We start from the raw sequence: 16,339 nt of genomic DNA, 5'->3' as shown, positions 1-16,339 counted from the left end.
GTATATGTCTTATTGCAGTATTTTTTTCTTTTAGGAAGCAAATTACCTTATCTTTCTGTCTTCTTGGAAGGATCATTATGTATGGAGGCTGAACCATTTTTTGATCCATATCAGTCAATAGACAAACTGCACTCCTTGCATTTTTAGATAATGATGTTTCTTGTATCAATGAGGAGGCAATTTCATAGAACTTTGCATCAATGAAGTTTGCTTCAATTCCAAAAAATGGGTTAGGATCAACCTTCTCTATTTTCATGAATCAATTTTTAAGGAATTTAAAACACTGATGTAGTAAAGATGACGCCACTCTATTATCATGTATCCATTGTCTTCCTAAAAATGTATTATATGATGTGGTAGCATCAATGACATAAAATTTAGCCATTGACGAGAGCTCTCTAATGGTGAATTTAAGTTCAATAGACCAAAGAGATTTTTGACCATCTTGATTAAAACTTTATATCATGAGTTTGGATTTCATCAGCTGCCCCACAGAAAATCCAAGATCTGATAAGGCTTTTAAAGAAAGGAGGTTTACTCTGAATCTGAAATCAATCATTATTTGGGAAATCCTTTGTGATTCAACTGTTCTTATGAAAAACAGAGGTTGATTGTGGAGTTTCTTAATATTTTGGAAATCTTTTTCAGAAAATGATAGGCAGACAAAACAACCTAATATCTCTCCAATAGACTCATCATCATTTTCCTTAATTTCTATCATATAGCACTCTCGTTGACTAAGTGCTTGTATTAACAATTGATGTATCTCAGGAGATAACATGAGGGCATCATATACACTTAATAATGTCGGTATCTTTTTGAGATGAGCGATTACATTATACTTGACAGATGCTTCAACATTTTCATGAACTATAGGCAAACACCCCCTTCAGTTTTGCCTTTCTTCTTTAAGTGGTTAATGAGTAGGTGTTTCTCTTTCTGGCAATTGTGTGCCTGACCTCGGTTCTATAACTCCTACTTCAACCACATCGATATTATTGCATAGTGTGACGGATTTTAATCCTTCATCTTTTGCTTGAATTTCTTCAACCCCACCCTGTAAGTATGATGGGTTCATAATTTTGTTTTTGACTTTCTTCAATCTAGGCACAGACACGCTCCTAGTCTTGCAACTTCTGGGTACATGTTATATACCTTGGATTATCGCCATACCCATCAACCAACTCATCCTTTGTATATGAAGTAGTACCAGAACTTTCATAGCATGACTTCAAATCCCAACAATAATCTTTGTTTATTTGAACTTGTTGTATTACTAAAGAATCTAGTTGTATTATTATTTGAGGTTCAGAGAGGGAAGCCATTTGGGCATCAAGAGATGAAATTGGTTGAACCAGTACAACTTATGGCAAGTCTATTGGAGGAAGTGAACCAAATTGTATGGTGGTCATATTTACCAATACTTCCTCTTTGGATGGTGCCCATCTTTCTAATCTTAGCTCATTTTTATTGATCTTGTCTTGAATAAAGTCCTTTAGAACAAAGCAATCTTTTGCCTTGTGACTAATAAGACGATGATATTTGTAGTGCTTAGGACTGTTTATCTATTTTACTTTCATTGGTCTCTTGTACTCTGGAAGCTCAAATCATTTTCATTTCTAACATGCACTCCAAAATCTCTTCTATGTCATCAGCATTAAAAGAATATTTCTTCTTTAACTTCTCTTTTAAGGTAGTCGTGGTCTTACCCTTTTTACTATCTTTCTTGTTACCATCATCTTTGGTGTCTTTACTTTTTTCATTCATAGGTTCGTTAACCTTTGGTTTGAGATTCAATATCGTTTCAGCCACATTGCAATATGCATTACCCTTATTGCAGGTATTCTTTCTCTTTTCATCAGTATTTATCTTAGACCTATCATAGGTCCTTTTGATGTTTTGAGCAATGTCTGAGAGCAGATTAAATATTTTTGGTTCTATTGACATCATGTAACGTGAAATAGATGGTTGCAAGTTTTTCATACACATTTTTACAGCTTGTGCTTCCATTAATTGCTCTTTGCATAAGGCAACTGGTGTGACTTTTATGAAGATAATTTTTATGAAAACAATTTATGCAAGCCAGACACCAAATACTAAAAACTGACTCACATGAGTGGTGGAGTTCGGGTCGATCTCAAGGAACAAGTGAAACACTTTGTATTCCATAGAAAACTAAGTTACTCTTTATTGCCTTGAAAATAAAAATATATGAAAATAACTAACTATTACAATGTGTTACCCACTTGCAGAGGGCTAAAAAATAATAATAAATGGTTTTATTACAAACCCAATAAATTAAATAAATAAAATAAAATAAATTCTAATCCAAAAATAATAAAAAAAGTCTTCACTGCTCGAGCTTTTAGTCTCTTCCTTGCATTTGGTTGTGCTCTTTTCTTTGTTTCTTCATCATTGGTTTTCTTGAAGGGCCTTTTGAGGGGCTCTAAGAGGGGCTCAAAGGGACCTTTTGGGGACCTCAGAGGGCTCTCTAGGGGTACTTTTGAGGACTCACCGCATGATCAATTGCTTCTCTGCAGAACATAAATGCAAAATAATAAAAAAGTAGACAAGAATTTAAGGTTAGTTTAAAGAAAAATCACAAAAATAATAATCTAACTACTAAAAACAAACTAACTGCATGTAACAAACCACTATACTAAAAAACAAAATAGTAAAACTAACTAACTAACAAGAAACTATTCAATGTAACAACTAATAACAAATTATGAAACTACTTAACAAATTAACTAAAGAGCAACCATGAATTAATTTAACTAGATTGAAAATTAACTAAAATTAACCATTAAACTAATTAAGTATTAAACAAGAAAAGAATAACACCATAGCTAACTAACTACACAAAAATAAAATACTCTCACTGAATTCAAAGAAGTCGACTAATAAACAAGCAGGAAATAACGACTAACTAAAAATAATATTTTTATATGTTAAACTAAAGCACTAAAATCTGATTAATATAATGATCAAAATTTACATAAGGCAAGAATACTAAATCAACTGACTACTTACAATACCCTAATTTGACGGTAATAAAAAAAAACAATAAAAAAATGCAAGCTAATGGAGACCGATTACATACCTATTGAACATTGCAGCTAAAATTTCTTACATTTACACATTAACTGCTAAAAAATAAAAAAACTTTAAACTACACTACTTCGTTGAATGAAAAATTAAAGAAAACAAATCAATGACTATTAATTTAACTGATTAATCTATGCTATTCTAATACTAAAATATATATAATACTTTAAACAAATAGCAAACATAAAGAATTACCAAACGTCAAGTGAGCTACTTTCCTACTGAAAATAACATGATTGATAAATAAAAAAATGTCTAATTATGCATACCAACTCAATAAAAAAATGATTTGGCATAGAAGCCAAGAAACTCGGCTAAGACTAGATGAAACTATTCTATTTATATTTTGTTCTTTTTGTATTTCAGATGATAAAACTAAAACTAATCTAATCTATATGTAATAAATATGCAATGATCAAACAAACCTATATGCAATGATATGATGAATGCTATGCAAAAACTAAAACTATGAAACTACAGAAAGAAGGGGGAGAAGAAGCAAACCGTATGATTTACCTCCAATGGAGGGGTTGAGAAAAAGAAGATGGTCTTTTCTTTAAGCAATGCACACCTCCATTGATCAAGGCAAGAAGAACTGGTGACAAAAAAAGATCAGAAGCAAGATGAATCAAAAAAGAGAAAAAAGAAAAGAACCAAATAGGAACGAAGAGGAAGAGAAGAGAAGAGAAGAGGGAGAAGAGGTCTGCATTTTTTCAAGAAGAAAAAATGTGGGATGCAGGTCTAAAAATATTATTTATACTAATTCCTAGGTCAAAACACGTTTTTCTATGAAAGTCCAAAAAAAATTCAAAAATTCAAAAATAGGTCTTCCTCTAAAAACATGTTTTCCATAAAAAATACTTCTAAACTAATTAAAATTAATTCACCAACTCCTAATCTAATTAAACTATAAGTTAGAAATTTTTTAACAAGGTAAAACACTAAAAAATGCTGGGCAAACTCTGAAATGTGTGATTTTCCTGTATTTTTAATTTCAAAGCAGTTTCTCAACAACACTGATAAGAATGAGTTTTTAATGCAAATTTTCACTGGATCATGCATAAAATAGTATGAATAAAATGCAAAATATATGCATGATCAACAACCATATCCCTTCATCTGGATATAAAGTTCATGACTGGTTTATCTGGTCTTTAATTAATTTCCACTAAATCAGAGGTAGTGATAATTCTTTGTTGACTATAAAGCCTAGCCAAGAATTTATCTTGCATTTCTTCCTAGCTCATTACTGAGTATAGACTTAAAGGGCTATACCAAGTAAATGCAGGTTCTTCCAATGACAAGACATATTGTCTTAAACAATAATCATCATTATCTCCTATGTCCCCGCATTGGGCTATGAAATAAGCTAAGTGTTCTCTTGGACACCCCAACCCATTAAAATCTCTTAAAGATGGGAGGTTGATAATTTGGAGGATAAGGGACCTTATTCAGATGTTCTGGATATGGTTTAGAATAACTTTGAGAAGGTCCAAAAGTCATTGTTACCTTAAATTGCTCAAATATTTTATTAAGCTCTTCTAAGAACCTTTCCTCTGCAAGGAAGGATCCTCCTTTGGATTGTGATATTGATGATGATGCATGAAGAGGATTTGATGTTCCTTCTTTTTTCATCACTTTACTAAGCAAAACATTTATTTCAAGTTTTTTTCTTCTATTTTTTTTCTAAGTAATGCCAATTGCTCTTCTAGGGTCAATACTTGTTCTGTTATGGCTATCATAACAGACACTACCACTGAACTATTTGGAAGTGAGATTGGATTTTCTTTAAATAGTGGGTTTGAATATTCAGATCTAGGAGTATTTTTCCAAAATCCTTTTTTTGCATGGCTGGTTAGCAATAAAATATGGCATGATGGTAACTTTTGCCTGTTATTGCACCCTTGCATGGTACCTCCAGTCATGCAGGTGTTGAGAGACTTTGGCAAGTAAGTGATGTCATCACTTTGTACGTAAGTGTTGTAACACTTTGGCTAGTTGATAATGTCACATTTGCTTTGGGTGGTATCACTTTTTCTACTAAAGAGCCTTGGCTGGTTGGTGATGTCACCTTTGCTTTAGGTGATGTCACTTTTTTTAGCATAAGTGATGCAGTGCCTTGGCTGATTGGTGATGTCATACTTGCTTTAGGTGAAGAAGTGTTGCAAAGCCTTGGTTGGTCAGTGATGCCACCTTTGCTTTAGGTGATGTCACTTTTTCTAGCATAAGTGCTGCAAAGCCTTGGCTGATTGGTGATGTCACATTTGCTTTAGGTGATGTCACTTTTTTAGCACAAGTATTGCAGAGCCTTGGCTAGTCGATGATGTCACCTTTGCTTTAGGTGATGTCACTTTTTTTAGCACAAGTGTTGCAAAGCCTTGGCTGGTTGGTGATGTCATATTTGCTTTGGGTGGTGTCACTTTTAAGCTTTGACTGGTTGATGATGTCACCTTTGCTTTGAGTGGTGTTACTTTTTTTATTGAAGAGCCTTGGCAGGTTAGTGATGTCACCTTTGCTTTGCATGATGTCACTTTTTCTAGTACAAATGTTGTAAAGCCTTGGTTGGTTAGTAATGTCACCTTTGCTTTGGGTGATGTCAATTTTTTTAGCACAAGTGCTGCAGAGCCTTGGCTGGATGGTGATGTCACCTTTGCTTTAGGTGATGTCACTTTTTCTAGCACAAGAGATACAGAGCCTTGGCTGGTTGGTGATGTCACTTTTTCTTTAGGTGATGTCACTTTTTCTACTGAAGAGCCTTGACTGGTTGGTAATGTCACTTTTACTTTGGGTGATGTCACTCTTCTAGCTAGAAAGCCTTGGCTAGTTGGTGATGTCACCTTTGTTGGAATTTTTTTTTGGCTAGTTGGTGATGTCACCTTTTTAGCCCATGACATTACCTTTTTTTGTATGAGTAAGCTTTGGTTGGTTGGTGATATCATCTTTCCAACTAGTAATGCCCTTTGTGCTGGCAGAGGTGTTAAAAGGGTTTGCCTGGTTGGTGATGTCATATATACCAGCATGGATGTTGGTTTCCCTTCATGCATCATCATAGGCGACATAACACAAGATGCATTTTTCAAAAATCTCTTTCTTAAGGAACATAATTTTTTGGGAACCACCAATGTCCAACCATATTTTTCTTTCATGTTAAGGAAAGTACTTTTATGTATTTTTTCTTGAACGTAAGGAAAACCTTTCGATATCCCTTTCTTTGAAAATATATAGGAGCCCTTTGGTATCCACTTTTTAGGAGAGTCTTTTGATATCTCATTTTTTGATAAAAGAGAGGAGTCTTGACAATCTTCGTATAGGAGAGCCTTTCAACATCTCATTTTTTGGTGAAAAACAAGAGCCTTTTGGTATCTTTTGTGTACGAGAGCCTTTTGGTATCTCATTCTTTGGTGAAAAAAAAGAGCCTTTTGGCTTTCTTTGCATAGGAGCGCCTTTCGACATCCCATTTTTCACTACAATGGAAATACATTTTAGCAATTTTCTATTTGGAGATGTATCAAATTTCAAGGCTAAGCCTTCCAAGCTATCAAAGGACATTGATGTGACTTTGGATTTGCTTTTAGTAAAAGGGTCCCTGTATGTAGAAGTAGGCAAAGTGTTGATTTCATTTAATTGGCTCACGAGTGCAAACCTGATTTTCAGACTCTTGTTTCTTCCCACCATTATTGCAATTCTCAGAGGGAGATGAGAAGCGAACAAAGGTCCCACCGGGCATGCCAAACTAGTGCATTGATTTTTTTTAACACTCAAATTAAGATATAAAAGCTTTGAAGTTAATTTTGGGATCTCTTCATCTTTCAGTAGCTTCTGATTCTTAGAGCTTAGATTACAAGTGAGAAGAAGAAAAGAGAGAGATAAAGGGAGAAAAAGATGAGGGCTTGAGAGTTGATTGGATCCTCGTGTCTTCTTTGGGCTTCCTTGAATACACTGGCACTTTGACAACTTGTTTTTTCTTTTTCTCTATCTCTTTTTTTCTCTCTTTTTCAAACTTACGTAGCATCTCTCTTATATAAAATTGTTTCCTTAAGTTTAGCATCCCATGATGAAAGTTATTCCATCATAGATATTGTTTTTGCTAGATGGATGCCATCTGTATTTGTAACCACCCCCATGCTCCTTGCCTTCCTACTTTATGGGTACCGCCACGACATGGGTAGATGCTTGGGAGTTAGGGTGATACGGGATTGATTTACTGCAACTAGCACAAGTTACCCTATTTTACCGTAACCAGCAAGCATAGTAAGAGAGGTTTACCATAACCTGCGTATTTAACTTATCATGTGTAAATAAATATATATTTGATAATTTTGACACTTGTGCAAGTATTTAAATTGTTTATTTATTATTATATTTTATATTATATATATATTTTTATGCAAACATAATCATAATTAGATATATAAGAGGATCCAATGTGTTTAATATTCAATCTTAAACCATTACCAACTTTCATTAAATCAGGTTCATGATATTTAGATTGAATGGATAGATTGGCCAGATTATTGGTTACATGGTGGGTGGCTCCTGAATCTGTGAACCAACTATCATCTTGGCAGAACATAGTGCCTGTATTATATGTTTGAGGCTGACCAAAATGAAACATGTGAGAGAACTGTTGACATTGCTTAGCCGAGTGCCTAGGTGTGTCATAGATTTTGACACAGACTTGTCTGCCGATAGTCCAAATTCAGTACGGTTTTGAGAAAAGTTATGTCAGCTTTGGTATTAACCATGACCACCTTGGTTCTGATAACCTTTATTTTTGTCATAGCCATGACCTTGCCCACAATTTTGATATCCTTGATATCTTCCTCCATCATGATTTTCTTTGTTCTGATAAAAGTTGCGGTCCTAATTTTTATGACGTTGGGCTATATTAATAAAGGAATTTTCATTAACACATGAACTTCTTGCTCTAAAACTTGAACCTCGTGCACTAACTCATTGTGAAGATCACTTGATGTAGTTTGTTTGTCATGGGTCATAATTGAAGCCTTGAATGAATTATATTCTGACGACAGAACCTTAAGAATTTGCATGACTAAATCATCGTCATTCACAGGCTTACCAACTACTACAAGCTGGTGGACGATTTTTCTAACCTCAAGAAAATATTCATCTATATTTTTTGAACCCTTTTTAGGTCTTAAAGCAACTCTTCAATTGGGGAATACGAGACTGTAAATGAGCAGCATAAAACCTCTTCAAAGTATTCCAAACTTCAAAAGAGGTCTGAAGACCCATTATTTGACTATGTATGGGTTTCGTCAATAATAAAATCAGCCAACTCAATAAGAGTTTATATTGTCTTTGCCATATGACATATTCATAATTAAGATCCTAAAGCTCATCTTTTCTTGAATTTATAAATTTTGGTAGATATGACTTGGAGTCATCCATAAATCCCATTAACTCATACAAGTTTAGGATGGGCAGAAATTAGGATTCACATAACAAATAGTTCTCTGAGGTCAGCTTTGTAGATATAAAATATTTGGTGGATAAAACAATGGAGGGAGAACATTACTAGACTGAAGGCCTACTCTTGCAGATTGGGATGTCAATGAGGACATTGACGATAAAGATTCTATGACGAATATGGTTATGGATCTGATACCATAATAAAGAGCAAAAAAGTGATTTAATGTGGCTCAGTCGATAGACCTATGCCCATAATATTGGTCACTCCACACAGAAAATCATGTGTGGGTGTTTCCCTTGATGTTTATTTATAATATACATGGGGGATTAAAGACCCACTCAATGTTTCACCCAATAGGTCTCTTGTTACACATGGCAACCCATTACAAGAGGGAGTCATCAACTTGATCATCTTGTTACAAAAGTGAAACTTTCCTTCTACATATATTTTGGACTCTTCCACTGTGTGAACCTCCTTGACCTTGCCCTCCTTGCTATTTGGTTCCTCACTAATTCTAGACTCTTCCAATGTGTAGACTCCCTTGGCCTCATCAACCTTGGACTCTTCTAACATGTGGGTTTCTTTGATCTTCTTTCAAGAAGATCAGATCCATGGGTTTGGATTCGGTGGACCCAAATTTGATCCTCTAACATGTAGAAACTCAAGTGGTCGGCCAAACATACTACATATCTTGGTTCTTTGTTGCTCTATTTTAATTCCCAAAAAAAAAAACAAAAAACATGACATTAGCCTTGGAAAATCTAGATTTACAATAAAATCATGGCACAAACCAAGCAGATCCTAGTAGTCAGGTTTAAAGCACCATTTAAGTTATCCAAGTCAGGTTTGAGATTTATTTTGTTGACTAAACATTATTCAGGTTCGATACCCAAATTCAACGTGTAGTTATAGACGAGTTCAGGTGAACCCTAACAGGTGAGATATCCGACCCTTTGACAGTGCTACCAGATGGCTACTAGATCATGCATGTTATTGTTGGATGTTAGAATGGATCCAATGTGGCCATATCGGCTCACAAATGGAATCCAAGAAGCCACAAAATGTTGGGCTCATAACTCATGAGAAACACAAACATATGCATTGAAAATGCATTAAAATAAATTAAATATGTATATTAAAACAAGGATAAAAATGGCTACACCAAGGGAGGTTATAAATTTATCGTTAAACTACGCTCAATAACACAGTGAATACTGACTCCCTTTAAGTAGGATGTTTCCTGAATCCCCCCTCTCTCCCTCCTCTTTCCTCTGTTTTTTCCCCCCTCACTGCACACACCTTGATCCTAAATTTCCTAGTGAGGTTAGTTATGTGTATGGAGACTTGCCTCTACATGATCCTAAATTGTTGCGCAGATGCGATCACAGTTGAAATATCCAGGAATCACCAGTTGTGGCTAACAGTGTTGCCTGAGGGAAGTGCCCGTAGAGGAGAGGGGGCCTCCATCAAAGAGTCATCCATGTTGAATGTCCTTGCTTGGTGCCAGAGGGAAGATGTTGCAGATGAAGGGGCCTCAGCTAAAAAACTTAGAAACTACTAGTCATGGTCAGCAACACTGTTTGAGAGAGTGGCTACTATCGTTGGTCAGTTGAACCTTCGATGAGAGGCAGCAGCATAGGGAGGACCATACTCGTCGATTTGAGTCTGGTAGAGACTCCGATGAGTGGCAGCGATAGAGGAAGGGCATGCCAGTGAAGCTGCCAAAAGGCAACAATGATATGAAAAAGGGAGAAAAGGGGACTCAACTAGGGTTTTAGAAGGATCAAGAATCCTTGGCTTCCAAATTATATTTGTTTTTCATTTTTTATTATTTATTAAAGTAATATGCAATTGCCCTGCTCTTTTTTAATAATTACACCGTTAAGTTGTATTACCTTTTTTGCTTATATTCTTCCTAGTTATTTTCTAAACTGAGGTTTTTCCTGAGTAATTCTAGAAACCGACCTGTTCTTTGGAAAATATCAGAGACAGGGTTGTAGTCTATGGTTTTTTATTGAACTGACTCTCAAACTTTTTGAAATTATACAAACCCCTCTATACTTTTTTGTCTAACTCGGTAAGTTTTAAAAATTCTATTTTAGGGTTTTGGTTTGTTCTTTTTGCCAGAACGATGCTCTAACTTTTTTTATTTTATAAAAAAATAGTTTTGATTTGCTAAATAACTTTCACTGCTTTATTTTTTGACAAAGATAGGTTTGGATCTATTATTTGGATCATAAATTATTTCATGAGTTTGATATTTGATTAAAGTAATATATAATGAGTTAGAATTTTGGAGACAGACATTGGAAGCTAGAGGTTTTAAGTTGAGTAAGAGTAAGACTGAATATATGGAATGTCGGTTTAGTAAGCAACGAAGTAGTGATGGGAGTGTAGTGAAGCTTGGTGAGCAAGATATACCGGTGAATGATTATTTCAAATATTTGGGATCCATCATTCAAAAGTATGGAGAAATTGATGGAGATGTAAATCATAGGATAAAGGTTGGGTGGATGAAATGGAAAAGTGCTACTGGAGTGCTGTGCGATCGTAGAATGCCATTGCGGTTGAAGGGAAAGTTTTATAGGACGACTATTAGACCCGCTTTACTATATGGTACGGAATGTTGGGCTGCCAAGAGACATCATATTCAAAAAATGAGTGTAGCTGAGATGCGGATGCTTAGATGGATGTGTGGAAATACAATAAAAGATAAGATTCGGAACGAAGAGATACGTAAGAAGGTAGGTGTTGCACCCATTGAATATAAGATGCGAGAGAATCGTTTACGGTGGTTTGGACATATTCGGCGAAGGCCTAATGATGCTCCAGTTAGAAGGTTGGAGAAATGGGAAAATATATTAGTTAAAAGAGGTCGGGGTAGGCCTAGGAAGACTTGGATGGAGATGATAGGAAAGGATATGAATGCTTTGAACCTCACCGAGGACATGGCGTTGGATAGAAATGATTGGAGGAAAAGGATTCATGTGGAAGACCCAAAATGAATTTCTTTTTTGGTTCATATAGCTGACCCCAATTGTTTTGGGATGAAGGCGTAGTTGTTGTTGTTGTTGTTGTTGTATAATGAGTTAGAATTTTGATACTCAGTTTATGACTCAAAAAGCTCATGGTTTGGTTTTTTTATCCAGTTATAATTTAGATTAAATATCTACCCTGAAATATGAGAGTTTGGAATTTTTAGCATATATCTATTTGTGATCCTGAAATGCTTTATATGTTTGTGTATGGTTTTTTATATGCTTTATAATATGTTCATGTTTGGATCCTATTAATATATGAATTCTATATGACATAGTATTGATCCATTTTTTTTTATGATGGATCAAGTTGAATTAGATCAGATACTTTTGGGTCTGATGTTTGGATCAATAAAATTGATATGGGAGCAAGGTAGATCAAGTAAAAAATATACTATTTTATGACTAGGTTGGATCCGGTAAAACTATATTGGATTTGGTTGAACCTGTATGGATCTAAATAGATCCAATTATATATTTTTTTATCCAGAAACATCATTGAACATGAACCTAGTTATAGTCTGAATGAAATTCATACGTGATACAGGTGAGTTGGATCCATATGAGGTCTAAGAACATTTTATATGATTGCATTGCATGTGCTTATAGAAATACTTGTTTGGTCTTATTATATGTGGATCTATTGTAGTTCCAAATTAGTCTAATGTGGTTCAAGTTTATTTAACTTGGTTATGTGAAACTATGTATGATTTGATGCATGTATAATTTGGATAATTTCTTATTGGGTCCTCTTATTAGATGAATTTAAAAATGAATTCAGAAAAATATAATGTCAAATATGGAGTATGGATCCATTTGAATTTGGAACCTAGAAAAATGGATTTAGATTACGGATAAATCTTATGTAATCTATGATTTTCTTAAGCTTGCATGTAGATTCATTTTTTACTATGGATCATGTTGGACTTGATGATAACATCTCAAATCGGTTTTTGATATAGACTCATAGTGGATATGAGTATAAAGTTTTTTTTTAATCTGAACTTATATGTTGACATACTTTTGGTTTAATTGGTTATTATCATTAAAGCCTTAGAAAATGAATTGGTTTATAATGTTTGGCATATTCAAATGATAATGAGATATGAAAAAGACAATTAGTGGATGTCCAAATTTAATATGGATATGCAGACTTATGTTATGCTTATACTTCTAATGCATATTAATTATAGTTTGTGATGTTTTAGTATGCACACATTGCTTAAATGTAATACATTAAAAAAGTGAGAGTTAAATTATTATTGGAACATGTATTTGGATATTTATTTATATATAATGATAAATAATCATCACAATATAATGATAAATAATCATCATAAATTTTGCTCTCTATGATTTGCTTATATAAATGCATGAATGAACGTTTTTTTTATGTTTTAGAAATTAGCAGGGTTGTGTTAATGTTTTTAGTAATCATGTTTATGCTTGTTTGAATATAGATATATTGATCCAAAATGATAAGATGATGATTAAAAAATTACGATAATAATGCACATGAATAATAGAAGTATTAATTATTAAGATTTGTCTACCAAAAAAATCAAAAAGTAAATTAAGATATTATTTGTGATGAGAGTTATGTCTATCCAAAAGATGAGATGGACTAGAAAGTCTAAAAGAGGGGGGACAATGCAAGGAATTCTGTTGATTTGTTCTTGTTCGTCATGCTTTTCTGTTTTTCCCATATTTTGGTGGAACAAAAGAACTAGTTAATTATAAATGCGAACCTGCAAACTCGTGGGCTAAATTAGTCAATACGCAATGTAAATATAGGAGGGTAAAAAAGTAGACGGTGGTGTGCGACTAATAGAGTGATGACTGATGATTTCACTAGTCAAAACTCACCAACTAATTCTGTTTAACTGAACCTCTCTTGTCAGAATATCAGAATAAAACATAGTCAACAACTGACAAACGTTTTGCATCAAGCACAAATACCAGGGAATTTTTCGATGAGAAGGGCTTAAAAAAACAATGTGTCACGTTGATTAGTGCGGTTTATGAAGTGGTTAAGTTTTTTTTTTCTTTTATCTCGAAGACCTATGCAGAGATGAAGTGAGGGTAACTCTTTTTTAATCGAATGGCACGACAGGGTGGGTGGTTTTTGGCCCACTTTCAATACTTTGTTTTGAAAAGCAGAGAGGGTTATATATACGGTTCGCAGTAAGACAAGCAAAGTGGTTTTTTGGGTCAAGGTCGGTAGAGAGAGAGAAGCCGATTTAAGGAGGCCCATCGTACACGAGCGTTTTGTTCTGTGCTTGCGTTTTATGTGGAAAAGGGTAGGAAAAGAAAGGGGGGAGAAACCATTGATCAGTCTCAATGTTGAGAACTATCTGACTCAAAGAGGGCTTTCTGTTTACCAGAACAAGCCGTGTGGATTTCTGCAGTTCTGTATGCCTTTTCTTCTCCCTACCACCCTTCTCCAAACACCCAAAAAGAAGTAACAGACCCATAAAAGAGCCTTTCTTTTCACTTCCGTTTCCTCCTTTCCTTTCTTCCCCAGAAAGAAGGCAACCCAAAAATAAAACTCAGTTTTAATTTGTCTTTCAGTTCTTTTTCTCGATTGAGCAATGAAACTTTTGAAGATGAATCACAAGCCGTTACAAGCGAGAGTTGCAAGTCGTGGGGAAGAGGATGACGGGTTGGGAATCTACACTGATCTGAGTTTTCTTCAGCCTGATAAGGTTCTTTATGATCACTCTTCTTCCTATTCATCCTCAAAGGGGAGTAAGCTTCATGATGGTATCGCCAATAACCACCCTCCTTTATCCTCTCCATCTATAAACCCGAGTCCTCTTCCTGCTGCCGTTCCTGATCTTCTTTATGGATTTGGGTTACCCGGTTATTCGTCGTCGGAGAGCCAGTGCAAGAATGAGATAGCTCTTCAGGTATTAAACCCACCAGACAGGGGGAGAGAGTGGAGCCTGGAGTCCATGGAAGCTGGTGGCACAAGTTTCAAGAGCAGCAGTAACCAGGAGACTACCCTTTTCATGGGGGCGGATGCAGCTGGTAGCGAAGGTTATAATGAGGATAATGGCAATGGTGGAAGGTGCTCCACCGATGAGGGTGAGGGTCTGTCAGAGATTTGCCTAGGGAAGGATTCTGACAGTGGGCAGTCTAGGCTCTGTGCAAGGGGACATTGGAGACCCTCTGAAGACACCAAACTCAAGGAGCTTGTTGCTCAGTATGGCCCCCAAAACTGGAATCTGATAGCCGAAAAGCTCCAAGGCAGATCGGGTATGCCTTGAAACGACGAACCAAATTAGAACCAAAGTGGACTTTTCTTCTTCTACTTTGGTTCCATATCTATATATTTGATATTGATGTTTTTTTAAATGTCTTTTTGGACTTTGATACCAGGTAAGAGTTGCAGATTGAGATGGTTCAACCAGTTGGATCCAAGGATTGACAGAAGTGCTTTCAGTGAAGAAGAAGAGGTGAGGCTCCTTGCTGCTCATAGACTATATGGGAACAAGTGGGCGATGATTGCCAGGCTTTTCCCTGGCAGGACTGATAACTCTGTGAAGAATCACTGGCATGTTATCATGGCGAGGAAGCATAGGGAACAATCGAGTGCCTGCAGGAGAAGGAAGTCAGCTAACACCCCTCGTCCTAAGATGTATATGAACAATGCATGCAGCGAGTCCACCATCACCTACATCAGAGATGAGTCTTTGTCATCCTGCACCGGCCTCTCTCTCCATTCTTCAGCTGCCAGGTTGCTCCCTGGCTTCCACCCAACTTTTGGTGCTACCCAGTACCATGTTCATAACCAGAATCAAATTCCGAATAAACCCTGTGAATACCTCTTAGGTTTGTCCTTCTATTTGTTGTAGTTATTTTCTTCTCTGTTCCTTTTTTTTCCGTTAGCTTTTTTTATATAACGGGCTTCCCTGTTTTTCTACGTTCTTGCTTTTGCAGGCAGTGATGAGAAGATGAGAGTCGTCCGCCAAGATGTCTTGAAATGCGATGGTTCCAACGCTGGCGATAATCGTCATATGCAGATGATGGTGATGGTGTTGGTGAATTCAAATGGACAGATCTCACAGGCAGAATCAGTGGCTAACAGAAGGACGAGTTGGCATTATGTGGAGATGAATCATGGTAGCGAGAAGATCGATCTGCCCTTCATTGATTTCCTTGGAGTCGGAGCAACATAGGGACAAAAACAGGAAAACGGCAACTGGTGAAACGAGAAAAGAGAAATAGAGGAGGCTCCCTCGAAGATTTACTTTACTGTGTATGCAAAACAAGAGGAAAAGCAAAATAGTAGGGGGGAAACAAAACGGGAAGCAATAAAGGTAGATTTGCAAGGAAGGGGAGATTTTGCTTGGCACAAAAAGAGCAAAAAAAAAAAATCTGTTATAAACTTAAAATTTTCTTTCTTTTCCTTTTCCCGTTTTCTACCTTCTTTTTGTGCTTATTTCCATCCGAGCGAATCAAGAAGAATGCGTCTTAGTTGTTTTTGAATTTTGCTTCGTGTACATCGATGCCCCTGTGAAAAGCGTTTCTCTTTCTTCTTCTTTTGTCCTACTCCCCCTTAATTCATCTCCCTCTGGGAGAAACAGTGGCGAGTTTGGATCACGAGAACCTTTAGGGCGATGCAGTCTGCACACATACTTTCAAAAGAGGCACTCTGAAGAGACGTGCAAAAATTAAAAAAGTGGTCAATTTTTGATGAGAAAAAACAAACGAGGGAGAGAGGGAGTGGGTGAGTGTTCTTTGTTGTGGTTGATGG

At 35.8% G+C, this 16,339-nt stretch overlaps 1 protein-coding gene across 1 annotated transcript; it reads left to right on the top strand.

The window, feature by feature from the left end:
- Positions 1-14,171: 14,171 nt before the first annotated feature.
- On the top strand, positions 14,172-15,964 carry LOC149826948 (uncharacterized). Its single transcript, XM_090018401.1, has 3 exons — positions 14,172-14,838; positions 14,962-15,414; positions 15,523-15,964. The coding sequence occupies exons 1-3, from the start codon at positions 14,172-14,174 to the stop codon at positions 15,759-15,761; spliced, it is 1,359 nt and encodes a 452-aa protein (XP_089874527.1). The 3' UTR covers positions 15,762-15,964.
- Positions 15,965-16,339: the final 375 nt, after the last annotated feature.

Source organism: Nuphar pumila, chromosome 10 (assembly GCF_984573655.1).
Source record: "Nuphar pumila chromosome 10, dmNupPumi1.hap1.1, whole genome shotgun sequence".
NCBI classification, from domain to species: domain Eukaryota; kingdom Viridiplantae; phylum Streptophyta; class Magnoliopsida; order Nymphaeales; family Nymphaeaceae; genus Nuphar; species Nuphar pumila.
Note: the sequence above shows the minus strand (reverse complement) of the source record. Positions and strands in the feature narration are given on the sequence as shown.

Coding starts and splice junctions, on each gene's coding strand:
- LOC149826948 (XM_090018401.1), top strand. CDS start 14,172: ATGAAACTTTTGAAGATGAATCACAAGCCGTTACAAGCGAGAGTTGCA. Junction 14,839..14,961: donor AAAGCTCCAAGGCAGATCGG/GTATGCCTTGAA, acceptor CTTTGATACCAG/GTAAGAGTTGCAGATTGAGA. Junction 15,415..15,522: donor ACCCTGTGAATACCTCTTAG/GTTTGTCCTTCT, acceptor TTGCTTTTGCAG/GCAGTGATGAGAAGATGAGA.